Below are 27,461 nucleotides of genomic sequence, written 5' to 3' on the forward strand. Positions count from 1 at the left end.
TTTTGTCAAGTAAACTACAGACATTGTCATGTTGCCGCATTTATACTGAAAATAATACCTGGTGTGAAGAAATCAGTCTTGTATTTCTTGTGTAATCAGTCTTAGAAGTTTTCAGTTAATGAGATGCCCTTGCAGAGCCTGTCTCTATGATGAGGAATAGGCGGCCTGTGGGCAGGTCTTTCGTTGGTTTCTCTGGCCTAGAGCAGGAAGATCAGACTCTGTATACAGTCCCTGCCCTTAGAAGTTTTCAGTTAATGAAATGCCTGTGCTAACACGGATTACACAAGAACTGCAGGATGGATTTCTTCAACACAGGTATCATTTTAATGACTATAACAGCAGCAACATGACAAGGTCTGTAGTTTACTTAGCAAAATCCTGCTGACAGGTTCGCTTTAATTCCCAGTATTCACCATTTGTAGGAGTGCTCTAAAAACATATTTCTTTAAACTGGCCTATCACATAATCACTAAACTATTCCCAAAGTTTCATCAGAATTTGGTCCTATACATCATTTGTCCCCACCCACACCTCCATGCACTTAACAGCACTTTGTATCTATACTTTTACAGATACTGGCTAATGACTGGTTCATGCAACTATATTTGAATTTAATATAAACATCACTGGACCAGGAACGACACGCACTTTGTATGCCACTATGTCTTATAGATTGCAAGCAGGACCAGAATTGTTAAATAATGTATTGCTGTGCAAGGTCTTCTATAGTTTGCACGTGTCCACTTCGATTTGAAAACTGCAGCAAAATCATTGTAAAATTTTACAGCGGTAACCTATTAAAATTACTCTGGGAAAGAGTGAGCGCCTTCTCCATTACCTGAGTAAATCCTAGTAGGATGCTTGTAATAGGAGTAAAAGGGGTTTGCCAGCCTGAGGAATCTATTTTTTGTGACCAGAAAAAAAAGCTCTCGCACAAGAATGGAAAATGCATTATATATTATTTTAAAGTTATACAAAAGTGACAGATTTCCATACAAAAACACCAACAGGCAACAGCTATTTACACTGGACAAAATCATGAAAAAAAAAATCTAAATTTTGCCAGAATTCAAGGTTAAGCATTAGTCTTTCATTTAGAATGGGAACAATCAGAAAGTCATGACAATCATGACAAGCTAGTGTTACTTGTCTTTAAGCCTTAAACAAGTAAGCAAAATTCTGGCCATAATGGCGCTGTTATACGGATTCACATTCAGTGAAGCAATGTGCAGCCTGGTTGTTGATTATTCCTCAGTAGATTGTGGGGTTTCCTAAAGTTTCAGTGCATTGGGGCAGGACTGTGGATAGGATCTCCAACTCTGTCCTATCCCCTCCGCTGCTTGCATCTTCTTCCTGTGGGAACCGGTCACCCCCAAAATTGAAGGCGAGCTAAGCCCACCGGCATCAGGGGCTTATCTACAGCATTCTGTAATGCTGTAGATAAGCCCCCGATGTAACCTGAAATATGAGAAAAAGAGGTTAGATTATACTCACCCAGGGGCAGTCCCGCTTCGGTCCGGGGCCTCCAATCTTCAACAGGGCAGACAAAGTACGCCTATGCCGGAGCCGCAGCATGAAGACAGGAAGTGGACGTCATCCTATGAAGATGGGAGGTCCCGGACCAGGCCGCGACACCCATTGGATCGGACCGCAGCGGGACCGCCCCTGGTTGAGTATAATATAACCTGTTTTTCTTACCTTTGAGGTTACATTGGAGGTTTATCTACAGCATTACAGAATGCTGTAGATAAGCCCCTGATGCTGGTGGGCTTAGCTCACCTTCGATTTTGGGGGGTGACAGGCTCCCTTTACATTTCAGGCTGGGGCTGTCCTAACCACAGGTGGAGCTTGCACACTTAGCTCCCGATATGGGCTTCAGGAAAATGGTTAATGAAGGGCAGAGATCTCAATCTGCTCATACACCACCATTTTACTGAAGACCACCAGAGGTCAGTTTGGGAATGTGCCTCGACCGCAGACATTTTCCTGAATTCCGCTGCAAGATTAATCTGTGCAAGCTTTGCTCACAGTTAAGATGGCACATAATTTAAGACCAGAATAGAGACACCAGAGGCAGTGTGGGGGGCCAGGGCAGAGTCAAAGACCCTACCTACAGTCCCACCCCAATGCTAGCAAGGCTTAGGAAATCCAGACTTTTAATGATGATTAACAACAACAACGCTGTGGAATTTCTTCACTGAAGGCATCTATTGAATCAGTATAACAGCGCTTTTATTTTAAACATGCATAATCCTGCCAGGTTCTCTTCAAAAGAGGTTGTCTGTTTTGCTATAAGTCTGCAGTCACTCCGTGTGATTGCCGACTTCTCAATCTTCACAGCATATGCACTGCATGCAGTTAGTATTCTTCAGTATCCGCAGAGAGTGGATGGTCATGTGATCACAAGTATGCGATTCACATACTTCTGGCCCTATTCTGAATAGACAGGCTCAGCCTCTCTCAGTACAAGTGTGTTAAGAGAAGCTAGGTACAGTAAGTCTATTAGGAAGATGGCTGTAAGTATTTAAATCCCATACTTGCAGTGATGTGACAACACACGCATACTCTTGATGCAGACACGAGAGAATACTTACTGCATGTGGTATGCACATTATAAAAATGATCCATAGAGCGAGTGAGAGCAGACTTCACAAAAGACAGGACAACCCCCTTTAAAAATTTAAATACTGATGCTTTTCTTCCTTAGTCACATTTCATTTTGCAATTTTAATCCAGGCATCATCGTTTAGATAGAATCCTGCATAAAGAGGTTTGTGGAAATCAGAATAAAATGTATATAGGTGTTTAATAGAGTCAGACAACTCATAAAAGGATAGCACTCCAAAATCATAATCTATATATATTCCAATATCTGGGCTTGGTACAGAAGAATTCACGCCATACGATTCATCATCTTCATCTGCTGTTAATTCTTCTTCACACCATCTCATGCACCAGGACTTGGGGTTTGCCCCAATAAGCGATTTATCACCCTTTCGCTTTACATTGTTATAAGTGACACCAACTCTCCAGTCTCCATAATCACTGGTTTGAATTTCCCAATAATGTGTTCCAGAAGTAATATTTTTGGTGGATAAAACTTGCCGAGTGAAGAATCTCTCAGGGTGATGGGGCCGAAATTTTTCTTGGTCAGTATCGGTGGCTTTTTTCAGATCGTGTGAAAGAGCAATATAATTGTTTGCTGTATTGACATTCAAGATCACATCCGTAGAGTCTCCTAGATTAAAGTCATACTTTTTCTTCCCCTTAAGAATGACTTCAGACAACTTGTACAATGCACTCATCAAAGTCACAGTTATTAACTCCATATTCAAATAGCCAGAATTAAATGGAGACTCTTGCTCAAAGTCAGTTTTTACGGCATCTTGCTTCAGAAACATCAGTGGATCTGTGATTTTACATACTTCTTCGATGTGATGCTTTTTCCTATACATGTCTTGTATTTGTTTATCCAGCTTCTGAATTAATTCAGAGTAGGATGCGGAAATGCAGATTTCCTGCTTAGTGATTTCTGCAAGGACCATGTTTTCAAGATCATTTAGTTCAGTTCTGATATCTCCAAAAAGACATGTGACTCTTTTCTGTACGGCAACTGATTTTTGCTGAAAGTCATTTCTATCTTTTTCTAGGGACCAGAATTTTGTTTCTGCTGCATCCGTTTTTGAAGACAACTCTGGAATGAACTCTTTCAGTCGCATTTTCTCTTTCTCGCTTGCTTCATTGAGCAGTTCTGTTTCATGGTCTTTGTGCTTCCAGTTCATAGTACAGCTGGTACACAGCAATGAAGAATCCCGAACACAAAAATATTTTATGAGTTCATTATGGACAGGGCATTTTCTGTCCTCTGGAGAATTTAAAGGTTCAATCAAGGTGTGGCTTGTAGACTTACTGTGGTTCTTCAGATGAAGTTCACAAAAAGAAGCTTCACAGCGTAGGCAGGTTTTAATCGCAAGAACTAGAGAAGGAGCACAATATGTACAGAAGATCTTGGTATCTGCTGTATTTTCCTGAGTAGAGCGATAATGTTCCACAATATTGCACAACTTTAGGTTCTTCTGCAGAATAGGACGAGTTTCAAATTTCGCTCTGCATTCAGGACAAGAGTAAATTCCAGATACCTTCTGCCTGATCCATAAAATTGTAATGCAGACCTCACAGAAGTTATGGCCACAGTTTAGTATTACAGGGTTGGTGTATATGTTAAGGCAGATAGAACAGCTTAGCTCTTCACTTAGACCAGAAGAAGCCATCTTTATCTGAAGAAGAAATTAAACATGTGACAATTGAGGTTGGAGAGACATTCTACATCAATAAGCTTAAAAGGGCACCTGTCAGATCCCATGTGCCCTCCAAACCAGCAGCATTCACATTTGAGTGACTAAATTCTCTGCCTAACCAATCCCTACTTCTTTACCAGATGGAGTTAGAAGCCCGTGTTTAGAGTGATGGGTAGATCCACCGAGGGAGATTAAGAATATATATTTTCGTGTTCTTAACTTAAATGGTTTGCCGAATATCTTACAATAATGGAACAAAGGACTTCCATGAATTTTGGAGCCATTTTTCCAGTTCTAGCAGGTCACTATCCACTGCAGGGATGCCGGTCATAAATACCTTTGCCCTCAGAGCTAGAAGCAATAAACTCCTCTTCCCCCATACCTTGGAAAGGAAAGCTCTTGGCTGAGTGAAAGGGAAGGGGGGCTTTTTAGCCCACAGCCTGCTAGCAAGAGAAACTACTTATATGATATTTCATACCGAGGCTGGACACGGGGGCAGAGAGGCTGGACACAGGGGCAGAGAGGCTGGACACAGGGGCAGAGAGGCTGGACACAGGGGCAGAGAGGCTGGACACAGGGGCAGAGAGGCTGGACACAGGGGCAGAGAGGCTGGACACAGGGGCAGAGAGGCTGGACACAGGGGCAGAGAGGCTGGACACAGGGGCAGAGAGGCTGGACACAGGGGCAGAATGGAGATACGGGGTATGATGAAAGACATGGGGGAAGGATTGGAATCAGATGGGGCAGAATGGAGACACAGGAGGCATGATTGGAGACAAGTGGCAGGATTGCACACATGGGGGCATGATCGGAGACACTGGGGGCAGATTTGGAGACAGATCATGCAGGATCATGGGGAAGGATGGGTATGATGGAGACAAATGGGTCAGGATGGGGAGATCATATGGGGCAGAATGGATACTCATGAGGGCAGGAAGGGAGAACATATGGCTGACGCCTGGAATTAGACACACGTTGGCCAGGATGGGGAATATTATTACCATAGGGACTAATTTAGGGATATTATTACTGCAGTGATGTATTTATTTTATTATTTGAGGATACTGTTTTAAATGAGGGGGCGGTCCTGTTACTGTGTAGAGTGATACTATGTTGCCTCTTTCTTCATGTGGTGTAATGTAGAAGTTAGGAAAAATTAAGTAATATGTTCTACAAGCGGAGCTCGAGATAACTGTGTTATTTCCTGCAGAGACGAGTCCTGGCTGGCTGAAGTGATGGCGGTCTGTGCTGGATGAAAGATGAAGGACTTCACCTAGAGACGTCACTGGTGAGTCAGTGTTACCTATACACTGACACTATACACTGTATACTATATACAGAGCTCCTGTATACAATGTCACCAGTGATCACTATTATCTGTACACAGACACTGCATACTAAGTACAGATCTCCTGTGAATACTGGCACTTATGGTGATAGTATGGTGCTTTTTTTTTTTTTTTTTTTTTTATTACTGATCAGAATTGTAGCATTCAGTCACTATGTGGTGGTAATATGTGGTCTGGTCATGGTGCGGTGGTATTTGTTCCTTGTATGTGATATTATTCGGCCACTGGTTGTAATATGTGGTCTGGACATGGTGTTGCGGTATTTGTTCCTTGTATGTGATATTATTGGTCATTTAAAAAATTGAAAAATAAATCTTTATTTTTATATAGCGCCAACATATTCCGCAGCGCTTTACAGTTTTGCACACATCATAAATAAAAATATACCTAAATTGTATTGCATATTTTAACACATATTTAATAGGTTACAGTAGAGTAGGGCCCAGCCAAAAGTGTCTACCGTGTTCTGGTGGCAGCTTAAAAAGTCTTTTGGCCAAAACAAAAGCTGTTGGCAATATGTGTGATCTGGTGATGGGAACTGTTAATGTGTGATAGGTGAGAAGTGGAGTTTTTCCAAGAGAGAGTGGTGGGACTGTGGACAGTTTGAGGGGTGGAGCATGGAGGCGGGGCTGGGGTGGAGCCTGGGCTGAGTCTCAAGCAGGCCCTGAAAATTTTGCCAATATGGGGCCCCGAAATTTCTAGTGGCAGCCCTGCAGGTAAGGCACACACATGCAACATTCTGAATCCAGGCCAGGAGGGGGGAGGTCAAGACCCGGATTCAGGGGGAGCTTCCCTAAGCTATATGTATCCTGACCTGGAGGAGGAGCTAGACAGTTGGTCCAGGGAGACCAAGCAGAGCAGACATCTCGGAGAGGCGTGGCAGCCATGAGGAAGCTGCAGCCTCTGGAAGGAGGAAGACCTGAAGGGTTGGATGTGGAGTAGCCAGAAGGGAAGGAGCAAAGGAGAGGAACAGGGCTCAGAGAGGAACAGCGATAGGACACCCTAAGAGCCAGAGCGCAGTAGCCTGGAACCGGGAGCCCGAGGCCTCATTGGAACTGTATGACACTTGGCAGACTTGAAGGACTAAGAACTTTGTGATTGGCCCACACCACACCCGAGACGCAGAAGCACCTGAGGAGCCAGGGGCATGATAGAGTCCCTGTAAAAAGGCTCAAGCTGCCCGTCATGCAGGTACCTGTCTCAGGACAGGAGGAATAGAGGACTCTGCAGGAACCTCACCTTTAACGGCGCTAGTTGGAAAGGCTCACGGACCTCTACTGGAACAAGGGAACCCACCATTGCCTCTGGGCCAGCCGGGCAATACCATCATCCATGCCTGGTACCCTGGACTGTGGCCTGCTAACTACAGTAAACCAGGTAAAGACTTACTACTTGTCTCCTCCAATTATTCATTGGCACATACCATCGTCATCAGCACCATAAACCTTAGGACCCCTGGGGACCCCGCTTCACCTGTGGGAAGTGTGCCATCAATGCTGCAATAACATCCCCCAGACGACCCCTTCAATGCAGCGTCGGTCCCACTGCTGACCGAACACCACAGGTGGCATCACGACAGACTCAAACATTTTCCCCTTTAAAGACCATAACCCTTTAACATTGAGCCCCAGGGCCACATGCCGGGTCGCAGCCACCGTGACATCCCTCCCCCTTGAGACCGGACCCAGTACAAAGTACTGCACTCCACTGGCCGCTCATTTTGGCCTCTGTAGCCGGGTGTGCGCTTCCCTGCTTCAGAGGCGCACTGTGAAGGACCGGAACTTCAGAAGACAGACATACACCGAGGAGCCAAAGAACAGCCGGAACCAAGCAAGTGAAGCGAACATCCGGTAATGCGCAGTGCACTTCTGAAGCAGGGAAGCGTACATCCATTTTTTTTTTTTTTTTTGTGGGGGGGGGGGGGGAGGGTGTTTGTTTTTTTATTATTATTATTATTTTTTTACACTTTTGATCAATCTTGTTGTCGGCAAAGCAGACGTGTCTTTAGGGGCTAAATACCCCATCTTTAGCTAACCTAGTTATAACTTAATAGTAGCTAGAATTCCTATGCTCGGCATCAAACCCATTTTCTCAGCATATAATATGGTATCGCAGATACATATACTACCTGCTATTTATATGGGGTGGGGGGGGGGCTGTGTACCTGCTATACCCAATTTTATTAAATGCATCAAAAACGACTAAAATTCACTTTTACATTGCACGCTACACAATTTTTGTGACACCCCAGTGTCACAGTGGCATTGCTTTCTGCACAGGAAGAGTGATGCCATGCTTGGAAGTGAAAGGAGATCTTCTTATTGGGTAATCACAAAACACACATGTTCACACACCAGGCCATAAGGGGGAGCTCTGATCCAGATAAAATAATTATATATATATATATATATATATATATATATATATATATATATATATATATATATATATATATGTATGTATATATATATACACACATACATACATTACAGACCAAAAGTTTGGACACACCTTCCCATTTACAGATTTTTCTGTATTTTCATGACTCTGAAAAAGTGTAGATTCACACTGAAGGCATCAAAACTATGAATTAACACATGTGGAATTATATACTTAAAAAAGTGTGAAACAACTGAAAATATGTCTTATATTCTAGGTTCTTCAAAGTAGCCACCTTTTGCTTTGATGACTGCTTTGCATACTCTTGGCATTCTCTTGATGAGCTTCAAGAGGTAGTCACCGGAAATGGTTTTCACTTCACAGGTGTGCCCTGTCAGGTTTAATAAGTGGGATTTCTTGCCTTATACATGGGTTTGGGACCATCAGTTGTATTGTGCAGAAGTCTGGTGGATACATAGCTGATAATCCTACTGAATAGACTGTTAGAATTTGTATTATGGCAAGAAAAAAAGCAGCTAAGTAAAGAAAAACGAGTGGCCATCATTTTAAGAAATGAAGGTCAGTCAGTTCAAAAAATTGGGCAAACTTTGCAAGTGTCCCCAAGTGCAGTGTCAAAAACCATCAAGCGCTACAAAGAAACTGGCTCACATGAGGACCGCCCCAGGAAAGGAAGACCAAGAGTCAACTCTGCTTCTGAGGATAAGTTTATCCGAGTCACCAGCCTCAGAAATTGCAGGTTAACAGCAGCTCAGATTAGAGACCAAGTCAATGCCACACAGAGTTCTAGCACCAGACATCTCTACAACAACTGTTAAGAGGAGACTTTGTGCAGCTGGCCCTCATGGTAAAATAGCTGCTAGGAAACCACTGCTAAGGACAGGCAACAAGCAGAAGAGAGTTGTTTGGGCTAAAGAACAGAAGGAATGGACATTAGACCAGTGGAAATCTGTGCTTTGGTCTGATGAGTCCATCAGACCAAATTTGAGATCTTTGGTTCCAACCACCATGTCTTTGTGCGACGCAGGAAAGGTTAAAGGATGGACTCTACATGCCTGGTTCACACCGTGAAGCATGGAGGAGGAGGAGGTGTGATGGTGTGGGGGTGGTTTGCTGGTGACACTGTTGGGGATTTATTCAAAACTGAAGGCATACTGAACCAGCATGGCTACCACAGCATCTTGCAGCAGCATGCTATTCCATCCAGTTTGCATTTAGTTGGACCATCATTTATTTTTCAACAGGACAATGACTCCAAACACACCTCCAGGCTGTGTAGGGGCTATTTGACCAATTGTGATGGGGTGCTACGCCAGATGACCTGGCCTCCACAGTCACCAGACCTGAACCCATTTGAGATGGTTTGGGGTGAGCTGGACCGCTGAGTGAAGGCAAAAGGGCCAACAAGTGCTAAGCATCTCTGGGAACTCCTTCAAGATTGTTGGAAGACCATTCCTGGTGACTACCTCTTGAAGCTCATCAAGAGAATACCAAGAGTGTGCAAAGCAGTCATCAAAGCAAAAGGTGGCTACTTTGAAGAACCTAGAATATAAGACATTTTCAGTTGTTTCACACTTTAAGTATATAATTGCACATGTGTTAATTCATAGTTTTGATGCCTTCAGTGTGAATGTACAATTTTCATAGTCATGAAAATACAGAAAAATCTTTAAATGTGAAGGTGTGTCCAAGCATGGCCGAGGGTTGGAGGCAATAAATAAACTTTTCACTACACAATACTCTGGAATCTAGACAGTTCATAATTCTTCAGCTTTTGGAATTGGTTCTGACCGAAAATTATTTTTTTAATTGGTGACACCTTTTATTTGCAGTTACGCGGGACCGCCATGGGCACGAACATGGCGCCCGCTTATGCAAATATAGTTATGAGTGTCCTTGAGGAAGACCTCGTCTAGGTGTCCCACCACTTTTGCTATGTGGCCGCGTGGTGGAGATACAGGTCCTTCTCAAAAAATTAGCATATAGTGTTAAATTTCATTTTTTACCATAATGTAATGATTACAATTAAACTTTCATATATTATAGATTCATTATCCACCAACTGAAATTTGTCAGGTCTTTTATTGTTTTAATACTGATGATTTTGGCATACAACTCCTGATAACCCAAAAAACCTGTCTCAATAAATTAGCATATTTCACCCATCCAATCAAATAAAAGTGTTTTTTAATAACAAACAAAAAAACCAACAAATAATAATGTTCAGTTATGCACTCAATACTTGGTCGGGAATCCTTTGGCAGAAATGACTGCTTCAATGCGGCGTGGCATGGAGGCAATCAGCCTGTGACACTGCTGAGATGTTATGGAGGCCCAGGATGCTTCAATAGCGGCCTTAAGCTCATCCAGAGTGTTGGGTCTTGCATCTCTCAACTTTCTCTTCACAATATCCCACAGATTCTCTATGGGGTTCAGGTCAGGAGAGTTGGCAGGCCAATTGAGCACAGTAATACCATGGTCAGTAAACCATTTACCAGTGGTTTTGGCACTGTGAGCAGGTGCCAGGTCATGCCGAAAAATGAAATCTTCATCTCCATAAAGCATTTCAGCCGATGGAAGCATGAAGTGCTCCAAAATCTCCTGATAGCTAGCTGCATTGACCCTGCCCTTGATGAAACACAGTGGACCAACACCAGCAGCTGACATGGCACCCCACACCATCACTGACTGTGGGTACTTGACACTGGACTTCAGGCATTTTGGCATTTCCTTCTCCCCAGTCTTCCTCCAGACTCTGGCACCTTGATTTCCGAATGACATGCAAAATTTGCTTTCATCAGAAAAAAGTACTTGGGACCACTTAGCAACAGTCCAGTGCTGCTTCTCTGTAGCTCAAAAGTGGCTTTACCTGGGGAATGCGGCACCTGTAGCCCATTTCCTGCACACGCCTGTGCACGGTGGCTCTGGATGTTTCCACACCAGACTCAGTCCACTGCTTCCTCAGGTTCCCCAAGGTCTGGAATCGGTCCTTCTCCACAATCTTCCTCAGGGTCCGGTCTCCTCTTCTCGTTGTACAGCGTTTTCTGCCACATTGTTTCCTTCCAACAGACTTACCATTGAGGTGCCTTGATACAGCACTCTGGGAACAGCCTATTTGTTGAGAAATTTCTTTCTGGGTCTTACCCTCTTGCTTGAGGGTGTCAATGATGGCCTTCTTGACATCTGTCAGGTCGCTAGTCTTACCCATGATGGGGGTTTTGAGTAATGAACCAGGCAGGGAGTTTATAAAAGCCTCAGGTATCTTTTGCATGTGTTTAGAGTTAATTAGTTGATTCAGAAGATTAGGGTAATAGGTCGTTTAGAGAACCTTTTCTTGATATGCTAATTTATTGAGACAGGTTTTTTGGGTTATCAGGAGTTGTATGCCAAAATCATCAGTATTAAAACAATAAAAGACCTGACAAATTTCAGTTGGTGGATAATGAATCTATAATATATGAAAGTTTAATTGTAATCATTACATTATGGTAAATAATGAAATTTAACACTATATGCTAATTTTTTGAGAAGGACCTGTACATAGACGATGTCTTCCTCATTTGGACTGGGACTGAAGACATGCTACGAGAATTTCATGGTTATTTGAATAGAATTGACGAAACGATTAAATTTACCCTTGTATACTCGGATACCAATATACAGTTTCTGGACGTAAATGTCCGAATTGAGAATGACAAATTGGTCACTCAACTGTATACAAAAACGACTGACAAAAATGATTTACTGATGTATAATAGTCAACACCCTCGGAAAACAAAGGAATCTATTCCATATAGCCAACTAATGTGAATAAAAAGGATTGAAAGTGACACAGTTTCTTTGGATAAATCTATTGAAATAATCCTAAAAAAATTCTCTGATAGAGGGTATCCAAAAAAGCTTCTGCAGAAGCAAAAGAAAAAAGTAGATACAATATCTAGAAAGCATTTATTTAAAAAAAAGATGAGAGTAAAGGAACTTGATCGTATTCCCTTTGTGACTTCCTTTTGTGAGGAAAGCAATAAAATTGCTGACATTATATGCAAACACTGGAGGATGTTACATAATTGCTTACCCCAAGTGAAAGAATTTTCCAAATCTCCAATTTTTTCATATAAGAGAAATCGTACCATTGCCTCCACACTGATCAAATCAGATATAGGCTCATTTAAGAAACAAGGCCAAGGTACACTTACTGGTCGTAATAGAAGGGGATGTTATCCATGTTTATCCTGTGTCAACTGTAGCCTGATTCTCAAGGGTTCAAATTTTTTCCATCCCATTACCAATAAGGAGTTTAAAATCCAACACTTTTTGACATGTGATTCGGATTTTGTTATTTACTTACTTCAATGTCCGTGTTCCTTATGGTATGTCGGTGAGACTATGTGTGACTTTAAAACTAGAATCAACCAACACCGACATACCATAAGGAAAAAACGGATGGACCTACCTGTTTCCAAACATTTTGTAGAAAAATCTCACACAGAGGGAATTGCGCTTTCGAATTATAGATATGATACCTACTCAGAGGAGAGGGGGAGATCGCGTGCGGTTACTCAAGAGGAGAGAATTGGAGTGGATAAAGAGATTAAACACCTTAAAACCGCATGGCCTCAATGTAGACTTCAAACTTAGGGTACCGTCACACTGAAACAACGCTGCAGCGATATGACAACGATGTCGATCGCTGCAGCGTCGCTGTGTGGTCGCTGGAGAGCTGTCACACAGACCGCTCTCCAGTGACCAACGATCCCGAAGTCCCCGGGTAACCAGGGCAAACATCAGGTTACTAAACGCAGGGCCGTGCTTAGTAACCCGATGTTTACCCTGGTTACCAGCGTAAATGTAAAAAAAACAAACACTACATACTTACATTCCACTGTCTGTCCTCGGCGCTGTGCTTTCCTCTGCACTGTCAGCGCCGGTCAGCCGTAAAGCAGAGCGGTGACGTCACCGCTGTGCTTTCCGGCTGGCCGGCGCTCACAGCCAGTGCAGAGAAGCACAGCGCCAGAGGACAGACACTGGAATGTAAGTATGTAGTGTTTGGTTTTTTTACGTTTACGCTGGTAACCAGGGTAAACATCGGGTTACTAAGCGCGGCCCTGCACTTAGTAACCCGATGTTTACCCTGGTTACCAGTGAAGACGCCGATTCAGCGATGTCAGCGGGAGATCCAGCGACGAAAGAAAGTTTCAAACGATCTGCTACGACGTACGATTCTCAGCAGGGTCCCTGATCGCAGTAGCGTGTCAGACACAGCGAGATCGTAACGATATCGCTGGAACGTCACGAATCGTGCCGTCGTAGCGATCAAAATGCCACTGTGTGACGGTACCCTAAGTCAAGTTACATAATATACAATTTGGTATCTGTCCTTTCTCATTATATGATCTTATGTATTTTATTATAGTAGGGAATAATATTTATTTCTTTTTCCAGGTGTCCCATTCTTTGAATCGTATGTTGTCAAGAAAACTTTTTTTGCTTAAAAATCTTGTGCCTATGAGTGACCGATTCTCTCTGCTTTATATATTTTTTTGTATATTTTTTCTAAGTTTATTTCAATGGCCTCTACATCTCCTGGTTCTTTTTGTTTTTATATGTTGAAAGCAAATAAATATGAAATATAAACATGAAAGTATAATAAACTTTGGATACCGGGAGCAACTATAATTTTGTGTGTGTGTTTCTGTTATGGGTTTGACATGTTGTGGCCATGGATATGGGTCGTATTAAGTCATTAGTGGATTGGGGTTATGCGGGGGGTACCACCTCCAAATGTCTCTATTTCCATATGGAGGTGTGGGATGCCCCACTTAATTGGGGAGGGTATCCCGGACCTTATGACTTCTATGGGCTTATGCCCTGGCCCTTTAAATCCTGCTGGTGGCACAACTTAGTTCATCCCAAGTTTAATATGAAGTTTTCCCTTAGTGCTCTCAGGTGCTATTTCCCCTGGTTACTTAGTCCAATGAGAACAGGCAGATGTGGATTGGGCATAGTTTGATCCATTTTTTACTATTTGTTTAATAAAGAGACTCGGCACTTCATATGGCAATTTCTCCCTTAAACAAGATGGCGCCGCGGTTTCTTTTTCTAATAATATAACTGGAGGCTTTTTGGACTGCTGGTTGGGAGAGCTTTGCACACCATTGAGGTAGTATTGGATGATAGATATAATATATATATATACGCCCATCCTCCGGTTACTGCCAAGAGATCCGTTCTGCCCCCTGATCCATCTCGGCACTTGCGAACCATCACACATCCGTATCGACACCCACCAGGAGCAGCAGAGCGTGCACACAATCGCAACACATGGTAAGAGTTTTACCTTTCTCTTATGATTTCGGCCATTGTATCTGCATTTGCTGTCACCTCCCATTTGGGCTCATAGTGTTGGCACATGTAGGGTGCACATATATTTGAAGTACGTAGAAGTAGATCGTCTGACTAGCATCGTGGCTTCTAGTACATTGTTTTTATAGTGTGACATACGCTTTCCTTACCAGCCTACCCGGGGTGATTGCGCCCCTGTGGCCTGACTCCGGTCACTTCGATAACCTAAGCGCGGTGCCTGTTAGTATATTGATTTGGGTTTTTACAGAATCGGCACATGTCCTGAGGCTACCAGCGGCTGGGTTATTGTATTAGGTTACTCTCATATACGTAGTGAGCTGAGGTGTTGAGCGCCGGTGATAGTGTTTTATGCTGTTAATATCCATTTTGCAATTAACAGTGGACGAGATAGAGTACCACCTTTGTGGTTTACGGAGGCTACTACAACCTGATTTTCAGAGAGCACCCTCACATGGTGACCCCACAGAAGAGGTAGCAGCTTGTTTAATGCTCGTTCTACTGCCAGAAGTCCCTAGGTGTTTGAGGAGGCTAAATTCTCTTCATTCAACCAGGTTCCTTGTACCTATCAGTCATCTAGGTGGGCTCCCCACCCCCTGAACTGGCATCTGTCGTAACCACCCTGGACACATGGTTTACCCACGGAACCCCCTTGGTGCTGAATTTATTCTTAGCCACCACAGGAGAGAATGGATTAGTGCCCCAGGAAGAGTCAGCCTCCAATACATGACTCTCCATAAGCATTAGGATCTCATTTTCTAGTGCTTGTTGTTTGTGTGGGGAGTGCTGAAGAGGGGTCTCGATGTATCTTTCCAGTGGAAAGGCATGGAATTTTAGTTTTAGGCCTGACCCTATGATGTGGAGAATCCAGGCACTGGCAGAAATTTATTCCCAGGCAGGGAGGGAGAGAGCACCTTCCACCCACCTGGGGAGACAAGTCATTGATAGAGTTTTTTGGCTTCACGCGAGGGCTTTCTGAAAAAGAAACCCTTGCCCTATCTAGATTGGCCTCCCAACTTATCCCGATCTCAGACTGGCTTCTTGCGGATGTACCGTCCCTTCAGAAATGACTGCCGAAATTATGCAAAAGAGTTCTTGGAAAACCCTTCTTGATGTCCCCGGCTTTCTCCAATATTTCATCCAGGGTGGCCTGGAATAGAAATTTACTCTCACAGGAGAGGGAACATAGTTTGACCTTCACCTGCATATCTCCCGGCCAATACTTTAGCCAGACTGCCCTACGACCCTCAGACAGAGTGGCTGACCTGGCTGCCAACTTGGTCGAGTCTGTTGACGAGTCAGCCAGGAATGCTGCCGCCCCTTTAATGGTTGGGATTGAGGCCATGATGGCATCCCTTGGTACCTTCTGCTCCAGTTGATCCTCCAGGTTATCTAACCGTACCCTTAGAGATCGGGCTGCACAGGTTGCAGGCTTCTCATGTTGCTCCAAGGAAGCCATCTGTCTTCCTGCCCAACAGGTCCTTGAGTGAACCCAGATCTTCAAGAGGCAGGGAGACCATTCTGGAGATCTTGTAGATTTCTACATCCAACTTAGGGGCTTTATCCCAAAAAGTAGTAGCCTCCTCTTTAAACGGGTATTTCATTTAAAAGGAAGCTGAAAACTGCCCCCCTTTCCCTGTTTTTCCCCCACTCTCTTAATAAGGTCTTGCACCCGTTCATTCACTGGGAAAGACCTGCGTTTCCTTTGCTCAAGGCCCCTGAACATCATGTCCTGGACCGACCTCTTGGTTTTCTGATGAAGGGGCCATCATACAGTGTTGGAGCCATCAAACAGTCAGGGGGGGGACATCACAGATCGGTGATCTGACAGTTTGCACAGCACTGTCAGATCACTGATCTGACTTACAGTGCTGCAGGCTTACCAAGCGCCTGCTCTGAGCAGGCACTTGGTAAGCCACCCCCCTCCCTGCAGGACCCGGATGCCGCAGCCATTTTGGATCCGGGCCTGGAGCAGGGAGGGAGGTAAGGAGACCCTCGCAGCAACGCGATCACATCGCATTGCTGCGGGGGGCTCAGGGAAGCATGCAGGGAGCCCCCTCCCTGCGCGATGCTTCCCTATACCGCCGGCACACCGCGATCATGTTTGATCACGGTGTGCCGGGGGTTAATGTGCCGGGAGCGGTCCGTGACTGCTCCTGGCACTTTGTGCCGGATGTCAGCTGCGATAGGCTATGACGTACTATCCCGTCGAGGGTCAGATAGGCCCAGGGCACCTCGACGGGATAGTATGTCTAAGGTCAGAAAGGGGTTAAGTAAAAACAACACACATAGTTCAGTAAGTAAAGTATTCTTTTTTCCAGATAGTATAGTAATAAAGAAGACAATTACACCTGAGATACAGTATAATCCTGCCAGGGAGTAGCACTCTGAGGAGAAACAAAATTTGTGTAAATATCCATCACTTTTAGGCCAGAAAGGGGACACCGCGGAGGAGGGCCATGTGTTGAAGGACTACCCACATTAGTCAACATGTCTTCACAACTAGCAGCTGAGGAGCAATCATGAGGTCTCGTAAAATTGTGTAAAACACACGCTTTTATCACTTCATTAACATTAGCCTCATTCAGCTGAATGGCAGACTGGAGGACACACCATTTGGCACACAGAATCCCGAAGGCGCACTCCACCAGTCGCCGCGCCCTGGAAAGCCTCAAATTAAACACCTGCCGCCAGTGGTCCAGGTTGCGCCGGGGATAAGGCCTCATAACATGCCTCGTCAATTGGAAGGCCTCATCTCCCACAAGAACATATGGCACTGCTTCAGCATTGGATCTTGGGAGTTGTCGTGGTGGTGGGAGGTCAAACTGGTTTTCACGTAGCCGCCGACCCATAATGGACTAATTGACCCTAGAGTCTCCAGTTCGCCTATAGGCCCCAATGTCTACAATTATAAACCTGTAGTTACTGTCAACTACAGCTAACAGAACTACAGAGAAAAACTGTTTATAATTGAAGAATTGAGTGCCCGAGTTCGGCGGCTTACGCACCCTGATATGTTTCCCATCCAGGGCTCCAATACAGTGAGGGAATTGGCAAGTGTCATTAAATCCACGGGCTATTTTGATCCAATCATCCATTTTGGGCTCAGGCATCACAAGTTCGTGGAGTTTTGCCGATATTTCCATATATGTTGCACGCACAATGCCAGAAATAGTGGATCGTCCAATGAGAAACTCCAGATGTAGTCCGGCATAGGACAATCCAGTTGACAGGAAGCTGAAAGCACAGAACAAATAATATTAGCTAAGTAAAAATACTTCACCAAAACCAGAGTTAACACAAGCAATTTGGAAATGTAAAAAAGGCAGGATTAACGGTGTAACTTGCAAAATCTACACTGGGTACGTAATTGAACATTTTAAATACATATTTTGGACCAGCTTTGGCTATAATTTACGCATAAATTTATGGAGCTGCTAAGAAAACATAAAAACTAAAACGTCATCAACATACAGTATGTGAGGATGGTGTATACATACCGTAAGGTAAGGAGAAGACGCTCCTCTGCGGATGTGCATTTTCGCATCCAGGTGTCCTGAAATGTTATTCCTGGACGCATTGTCTCCAACAAGATGTCAAAGGTTGGTATTGTCATTCGACAGTATAGATAACATTCTTCAGGATATTCCCGCAGAGCTCTATACAGCCTCTGAAAATGTCCTTTAGTGACGTGTTGTCTCAAAAGTGGATGCACCCACATTCTTCTCCTCCTTCGCGGATCCACTATCACGGGGAATGGCTGGCCAAAGCGACGGACGAGACAACACCCAGTTAAATAGCACCCGCTGAGTTGGTGTGAAATGCAGCAGCTCAGACATGGTGGCAATGTAACAACAATACACCAACAGATGCACACCAACAAAATGGCCAGATGGGAGTGTGCCACCTGTTGTAGAGGCTTTAAATAGGGTTAGTGATGATGATTTAAATAAAATTCAACCCTGAAAACCGTTAAATATCCATTTTGTAAGGTTGCGAGAAAAAAACAAATGCATTACGGATGTCATACGGATTATATACGCAGAAGTACATGCGCAAAATACGCTGCCACACCCTGCCTATGGATGGCATATGGATCCCTATTTTTGAAACATTTATGCGTATTACGCATGTAAAATACGGACCGTATTTCCCTATGCCTAGTGTGTCACCGGCCTTAGGCTGGTTTCACACTTGCGTTTCAAAACGCATGCGTTTTTTAAAAAAAACGCATGGTGAAAAAACGTATGTAAACGCGTGCAAACGCTGCGTTTTTTTGACGCATGCGTTTTTGAATGTGGTGAAAAAAACACGGCGTTTTGACGCGTTTACATGCGTTTTTTCATGCGTTTGCGTTTTTTAAACGCATGCAGATAAATGTGTGACAGCTGCCAATCATCAAAATAAAGTAATAAACGCACTATAAACAGAAAGAGCTAGGGTTAGGGGTAGGGATCCTAACCCTAACCCTAAAGGGATCCTAACCCTACCCTTAAAGGGCTTAAAGGGATTAGGGGTAGGGGTAGGATCCCTTTATCAATTTTATGGTGTGGGGTGGTTTATCAGTGTGCTTTTATGTTTTTTTTAAAAAACGCATGCGTTTTTAACACATGAAAACGCATGCACAAAAAACGCATGCATTCCCATTGACTCCAATGTGTTTTTTGACCCAAAAAAAACGCATGAAAACGCATGCGGTTTTTTGTGTCCAAAAAACGCCTCTCAAAAATACTACAAGTTGCATTTTTGAAAATGAACGCATGCAGTAAAAAAACGCATGCGACTGAAAACGCGACCAAACGCGTACACAAAAAACGCATGCGTTTTCAATGTTAAATATAGGGAAAAAAACACATGCTTTTTTTGTGCAAAAAACGCTGCAGACAAAAACGCAAGTGTGAAACCACCCTTATACGTGTACTCTATCACTTCAGCCAACCACTTCCCACAGTGGTCTTGTGCTATACATGCAAACCAATGCTTTTTATGGGTGAAAAAGCTGACATGCAGCATTTTTAAAATCTGCAGTAATTCTCATTCAGTTAGGTAGAAAAAAAAAAACAAAAAAAACCCCACAGGAATGTAAAAACTACAAAACTACATATACTTGGATGTGGAATGGTGTAAACTTAACTGAATGTGGGTGTAAGATGATAAAGGTAAAAGGTTTCAGCCATTAATTATATTTATCTGTACCCTGTTATCCATGCATGTATTAAATGTACGTTGTCACCCTATTACTTCATGGATAGGATTCATAATTCAATTCCACTTCACTTGTTCTTTTAATTCACTCATTCAACTCACGTTTTACCTTTTATTATCTTAGTCACATTAATTTAGGCTTACACCATTCTACATACATTATCCCTCTTTCCCATTGGTACTCACCCCCTTAGGCTACTTTCACACTTGCATCAGTACGGGTCCGACGCTATGCGTCGGGCCGACGCACGTTGTGAAATTTGGGCACGACGAGGGCAGCGGATGCAGTTTTTCAATGCATCCGCTCCCCATTCCAAAGTCTGGGGAGGAGGGGGCGGAGTTTCGGCCGCGCATGCGTGGTAGAAAATGGCGGACGCAACGGACAAAATAAAGTTACATTGAACTTTTTTTGTGACGACGGTCCGCCAAAACACGACGGATGCGTCGCACGACGGACGCGACGTGTGGCGATCCGTCACTAATACAAGTCTATGGGTAAAAAACATCCTACGAGCACATTTGCAGGATCCGTTTTTTGCCCAAAACAACGTATTGCGACAGATTACAAAAAACGCAAGTGTGAAAGAAGCCTTAGCATTCACTTGGCTCAGCATAGTTTTTCACCCATGCGTTCCACGGTGGAATGCATTGTCACTCTCTTCCCTTTCCGCTTTACACTCACACTGGACATCATCACACTTGTGTTCCTCTGTGCAATGCAGTCTCCTCACACCTCCGGTCTGTGCGATGCGTGTTTCGTGGCACCAGAAGTTGATTGAGAAGTACCATGCATGGTATCACGGTCTCACATCTACCGCCGGTGAACTCATAATTTGCAGACCGCATCTCTGATTGGCTCACCATGCCTTAAAATAGTCCACTCCCTCTGTTTCCTTGTCCCTGAGCTATGGCAAAACGCACGTTGGGCAAGGTGGTGAGAGCGGGTAAGCAGTCCATTGCACGATCTGGCACCTTTACATTGCCATCCTTTTAGCACTAGTTACTTTACATATTTACCGTAATTATTCCTCACAGCCTGGTGCTGTATATGTACTTGTATTATGCTCTGCAGTAGGTCAGTTCACTATAGAGTCAAGTACTGAATGGTCATAAAACGTCAACACTCAGGATATATCTGATCTTTTGTACCATGAAATAATTTTAAATCATTACTGTTATATCCTCTAATGCAGGCATGTCAAACACGCATCCCGCGGGCCGCATGCGGCCCTTTACAGGCATATCTGCGGCCCACACAAAAGTCTCAAACTTTGTCTGTAAACACAAAGTTTGAGACTTTTGTGCGGGCCACAGATGCTCCCAGTCACTCTCAGCCTTCCTGGCTTAGGACGGAGATCAGCAGCCACGCAAGCCGCAGATGTACAAAACGCGCGATCAGCACTTCCGGCTCTTCATTCATTGGCCGATATCCCTGCATATGACCTGCTTACGTCATCAGCAGCCAACCAATTAGCTCCGTGTCAATCCATGATGTGTGTACTTTGGTCGGCTGCTGATGACGTAAGCAGGTCATATGCAGGGATATCGGCCAATGAATGAAGAGCCGGAAGTGCTGATCGCGCGTTTTGTACATCTGCGGCTCGCGTGGCTGCTGATCTCCGTCCTAAGTCAGGAAGGCTGAGCGTGACTGGGATACTGTGACCGAGGAAGAAGGGACTCACTGCCGCACAGGCAAAGAAGTGAGTGGCCCTCCTCCTGTACACATCATGCATGGATCTTCTGGGATGGGGTTTGTACGTTATGCACGCACCTGGCAGTGTGCACGTACCTTCTGGGATGGGGTTTGTACGTTATGCACGCACCTGGCAGTGTGTACGTACCTTCTGGGATGGGGTTTGTACGTTATGCACGCACCTGGCAGTGTGCACGTACCTTCTGGGATGGGGTTTGTACGTTATGCACGCACCTGGCAGTGTGCACGTACCTTCTGGGATGGGGTTTGTACGTTATGCACGCACCTGGCAGTGTGCACGTACCTTCTGGGATGGGGTTTGTACGTTATGCACGCACCTGGCAGTGTGCACGTACCTTCTGGGATGGGGTTTGTACGTTATGCACGCACCTGGCAGTGTGCACGTACCTTCTGGGATGGGGTTTGTACGTTATGCACTCACCTGGCAGTGTGCACGTACCTTCTGGGATGGGGTTTGTACGTTATGCACGCACCTGGCAGTGTGCACGTACCTTCTGGGATGGGGTTTGTACGTTATGCACGCACCTGGCAGTGTGCACGTACCTTCTGGGATGGGGTTTGTACGTTATGCACGCACCTGGCAGTGTGCACGTACCTTCTGGGATGGGGTTTGTACGTTATGCACGCACCTGGCAGTGTGCACGTACCTTCTGGGATGGGGTTTGTACGTTATGCACGCACCTGGCAGTGTGCACGTACCTTCTGGGATGGGGTTTGTACGTTATGCACGCACCTGGCAGTGTGCACGTACCTTCTGGGATGGGGTTTGTACGTTATGCACGCACCTGGCAGTGTGCACGTACCTTCTGGGATGGGGTTTGTACGTTATGCACGCACCTGGCAGTGTGCACGTACCTTCTGGGATGGGGTTTGTACGTTATGCACGCACCTGGCAGTGTGCACAGACTTTCTAGGATGGGGTTTGTACGTTATGCACGCACCTGGCAGTGTGCACGTACCTTCTGGGATGGGGTTTGTACGTTATGCACGCACCTGGCAGTGTGCACAGACTGAGGTGTCAAGCCTCAGGACAAAACACTAATGATTGAAAAAAAAGATAGCAAATAAATGTTTAGTTTTTAATTGCTATATTTTTGTTGAATATAATAGTTGCTGTTGCGCACTGCAAATATATGTTGCTGTTACATATTACTACTTCATATCTTGTTTTCATTGACTGCTGTTAACATACGTGTGTGACATTAGCTGCTGTGTGCGGCCCTCGCAACAACCTCTTGTTACTCATGTGGCCCTCGGGGTACCCTGAGTTTGACATGCCTGCTCTAATGAACCTCAGCTTATTATTTCTCCTATTGGGCATTACTGTATAATTGCACCTCACACTGCTACATTACTTTATTATATTGAATTATATATTGTTAGTCTCCTGTATCATGTTCTATTGAGAGATTTTAATTGTTGCGGTCCTTATATGTGCCATCATGCTAATAGACTAATATTTATTTTAGTTTTCAGTCGTTTCTTAGTATAGGTATTTTAGTCTTTAAGGGTCACACGACTGATATATATATATATATATATATATATATATATATATATATATATATATACCTATGGACAAGTTCAGAATTTTACCTCAGTATTTGTAAGCCAAAACCAGGAGTGGGTGAGAAATACAGAAGTGGTGACGTGTTTCTATTATACTTTTCCTGTTTCACTCCTGATGTTGGCTTATAAATACTGAGGTAAAATACAGAAGGTATGAATGTGGCCTAATGGTAAGAATAACCAGAGTGTCTCACAGAAAAAAAAAAACAAGAAATTCAAAACCCCATCTCTGAAAAAGCAGTCTTACCAACACCAGGCCAGATTACCAAAGCACTGACAGAATGCAGGAAACCCTCCTGATAAAGGCGGGGGCAGCACAGGTGCAAACTACAACCACTCACAAATCTACCCAGCATGGAGGGGTGGTGGCCTAGAAATGCACACAGACTAGTATAGGGCACCAGTCACACAGGTACGTGTCATGCACAGTGTTTGGCTTACAGGTTATTGAGAGCACCTATACTATGAGATCAGGCGGGATGCCCAACACTATATAAGGGCACCCCACAAGACAGACCCCTCAATTCACCCAACCAGCACTAAAGGGCCTCACTGCATCCTGCATAAAAATGGAAGCATGTGCAATAAAAAGATGAAAAGTTACATAAGGTATTGGTTGACATTTTGGCCAAAATACACAAGCTCAAAGCCCACATCCATACTTGTGAATATCAGAAGCCACTTGATAATCCATGTACTTCTAGAAATCCTGTAAAACCGTGTTCACACGTTCAGTATTTGGTCAGTATTTTACTTCAGTATTTATAAGCCAAAGCCAGGAGTGGGACAATCAGATAAAAAGTATGAGTATGTGCACACATTCAGTAATTGGCAGCGCTTTGAACGCAGCACATGTCCGTTGCATCCAGAGTGCTGCTGGCTTTTGAGCGCAGGTGATTCCGCATGTGTTCATTGACCCGTATGGATCTCTGTGTCCAATACATTGTACGGATGATATTTATCTTGTGGAGGCTCGTATCTCCGCAAGATAAATAGACATGCTGCAGTCTGGAAAGATGTGCCACATGTCCATCGTAACGGGAGGGCCGCAGGCGTCTGGGCACACATAGTGCGAATGGCATTTCTAGAAATCCCATCCACAATGCTGTAACATCTGACCGCTGCAGGTTGGACGCTTCACAAGTACACAGCGTCCAACCCGCAGCGTTTACTAATAGAAACATGTCACCACTTCTGTGTTTATACCAACTCCTGGTTTTGGCATACAAATAATGAGGTAAAATACTGGCCAAATACTGCTAGTGTGAACGTGGCCTAATGCTGTGGGTTGTTGCTTTACATTACCATGGAATAATTACTAAAGATTTTCACAAAACCGTTTCTGTGAATGTCAATGATGGTTGAACACCAGGAGGAGCTGTTACCATAAGCACTACATGGGGAAGCTCTTATCATAAGCTCAATGTGGGGGAGCTCTTACCATATGCTCCACATAGGAGAGCTGTTACAAAGAGCTCCATATGGGAGAGCTGTTACCATAAGATCGACACAGGGGTACTCTTACTATGAACAAACGAGGGAGCTGTTATCATAAGCTCCACAAGGGGGTGCTGTTACCATAATCACCAAATGGTAGAGCTGTTACCATTAACTCCACATGGGGGAGCTGTTACTATAAGCTCCACAAGGGGGTGCTGTTACCATAATCACCAAATGGTAGAGCTGTTACCATAATCACCACATGGGAGAGCTGTTACCATAAGCTCCACATGGGAGAGCTGTTACTATAAGCTCCACAAGGGGGTGCTGTTACCATAATCACCAAATGGTAGAGCTGTTACCATAATCACCACATGGGAGAGCTGTTACCATAAACTCCACATGGGGGAGCTGTTACCATAATCACCAAATGGTAGAGCTGTTACCATTAACTCCACATGGGGGAGCTGTTACTATAAGCTCCACAAGGGGGTGCTGTTACCATAATCACCAAATGGTAGAGCTGTTACCATAATCACCACATGGGAGAGCTGTTACCATAAGCTCCACAAGGGGGTGCTGTTACCATAATCACCAAATGGTAGAGCTGTTACCATAATCACCACATGGGAGAGCTGTTACCATAAACTCCACATGGGGGAGCTGTTACCATAATCACCACATGGAGGAGCTGTTACCATAAGCTCCACAAGGGAAAGCTGTTACCATAATCACCACATGGAGGAGCTGTTACCATATACTCCACATGGTAGAGCTGTTACCATAAGCCCCACATGGTAGAGCTGTTACCATAAACTCCACATGGGTGAGCTGTTACCATAAGCTCCACAAGGGGATGCTGTTACCATAATCACCATATGGTAGAGCTGTTACCATAAGCTCCACAAGGGGATGCTGTTACCATAATCACCATATGGTAGAGCTGTTACCATATACTCCACATGGTAGAGCTGTTACCATAAGCTCCACAAGGGGATGCTGTTACCATAATCACCATATGGTAGAGCTGTTACCATATACTCCACATGGTAGAGCTGTTACCATAAGCTCCACATGAGAGGGCTGTTACCATAAGCTCCACATGGTAGAGCTGTTACCATAAACTCCACATGGGTGAGCTGTTACCATAAGCTCCACAAGGGGATGCTGTTACCATAATCACCATATGGTAGAGCTGTTACCATATACTCCACATGGTAGAGCTGTTACCATAAGCTCCACAAGGGGATGCTGTTACCATAATCACCATATGGTAGAGCTGTTACCATATACTCCACATGGTAGAGCTGTTACCATAAGCTCCACATGAGAGGGCTGTTACCATAAGCTCCACATGGTAGAGCTGTTACCATAAACTCCATATGGGGGAGCTATTAACATAAGCTCCACAAGGGGATGCTGTTACCATAATCACCATATGGTAGAGCTGTTACCATATACTCCACATGAGAGAGCTGTTACCATAAGCTCCACATGGGGGAGCTCTTACCATAAGATCAACACAAGGGTGCTCTTACTATGAATTAATGAGTGAGTTGTTATCATAAGCTCCACAAGAGGGTGCTGTTACCAAAAACTCCACATGGGGGAGCGGTTACCATAAGCTCCACAAGGGGAAGCTGTTACCATAATGACCACATGGGGAGCTGTTACCATAATCACCACATGGGAGAGCTGATACCAAAAACTCCACATGGGGGAGCTGTTACCATAAGGTCCACATGGGGGTGCTCTTACCATATGAACACATGAGAGGGCTGTTACCATAAGGAGTAGCACCACAAGGGGGAGCTATTACCATGCAGGCCAGTGTTTACAAGTGCTTCACTGGCTCTCCCTGAAGGCCACAAGAGAGAGGGAGCTGCTACCACGTCCCAACATGCGCTGCCGTTTCATTGAGCACCAGATGGGGGAGCATCAGCCATGAGCAGCATTAGGCCGGCCTCACACTAGCGTGTTTTACGGACGTATGAGAGGTGCAGAAAATACGGATTGCACACGGTACAATGCTTCTCTATGCCCCAGCTCCTATCAGCTGTATTTTACTGATCCATATTATACGGTCTTCTACGGCCGTAGAAAATCGCAGCATGCTGCGTTTGTCACCGTATTGCGCAAAAAACAAGCCAATGAAAGTCTATGGGGGCGAGAAAAATACGGATTACACACGGACCAACAGTGTGACTTGCGAGAAATACGCAGCGGTGTTCTATAGAAAAGCCGGCAATTCAGTGCGGTGTACAGTAAAATCACACTGACAGGTTAGAATAGAATAGCAAAGATAAATGTCTACACATAGTATAGGGGTATATACACATATATGTATATATATTAATATTTCATACAGCGCTAGATAGCTTAAAAGCTGGTAATTCAATTGCCGGCTTTTGCTTTCTCCTTCCTAAACCCGACATAATATGAGACATGATTTACATACAGTAAACCATCTCATATCCCTTTTTTTTTGCATATTCCACACTACTAATGTTAGTAGTGTGCATGTGTAAAATTTGGGCGCTCTATTAAATTAAAGGGTTAAATCGCAGAAAAAATTGGCGTGGGCTCCCGCACAATTTTCTCCGCCAGAATGGTAAAGCCAGTGACTGAGGGCAGATATTAATAGCCTGGAGAGGGTCCATGGTTATTGCCCCCACCCCCCCACCTACCTCGGCTAAAAACATCTGCCCCCAGCCACCCCAGAAAAGGCACATCTGGAAGATGCGCCTATTCTGGCACTTGGCCACTCTCTTCCCATTCCCGTGTAGCGGTGGGATATGGGGCAATGAAGGGTTAATGTCACCTTGCTATTGTAAGGTGACATTAAGCCAGATTAATAATGGAAAGGCGTCAATTATGACACCTATCCATTATTAATCCAATAGTATGAAATGGTTAAAAAACACAAACACATTATTACAAAGTCTTTTAACGAAATAAATACACAGGTTGTTGGAATTATACTGGTAATCCACCTGAAGACCCTCGTTCTGTAAAAAAGGTAAAATAAAAAAACAACAATATCCCATACCTTCCGTTGATCAGTCTCGTCCGCAGCGTTTTTTTCCTTGCAGATCTGCTGCAGATCCGCAAGTGATTTATAGTACAATG

At 44.3% G+C, this 27,461-nt stretch overlaps 1 protein-coding gene across 1 annotated transcript; it reads right to left on the bottom strand.

The window, feature by feature from the left end:
- Positions 1 to 2,586: 2,586 nt before the first annotated feature.
- Positions 2,587 to 27,459, bottom strand: LOC138669987 (E3 ubiquitin/ISG15 ligase TRIM25-like). Its single transcript, XM_069756918.1, has 2 exons — positions 27,382 to 27,459; positions 2,587 to 4,277 (listed from the first exon to the last, which is right to left on the bottom strand). Exon 2 carries the CDS (start codon positions 4,269 to 4,271, stop codon positions 2,715 to 2,717), a length of 1,557 nt encoding a protein of 518 aa, XP_069613019.1. The 5' UTR covers positions 4,272 to 4,277; positions 27,382 to 27,459; the 3' UTR covers positions 2,587 to 2,714.
- Positions 27,460 to 27,461: the final 2 nt, after the last annotated feature.

The sequence above is a fragment of the Ranitomeya imitator genome, chromosome 3 (assembly GCF_032444005.1).
Source record: "Ranitomeya imitator isolate aRanImi1 chromosome 3, aRanImi1.pri, whole genome shotgun sequence".
NCBI lineage: Eukaryota > Metazoa > Chordata > Amphibia > Anura > Dendrobatidae > Ranitomeya > Ranitomeya imitator.

Excerpts from the sequence above, each read along its gene's own strand:
- LOC138669987 (XM_069756918.1), bottom strand. The coding sequence starts at position 4,271 with ATGGCTTCTTCTGGTCTAAGTGAAGAGCTAAGCTGTTCTATCTGCCTT.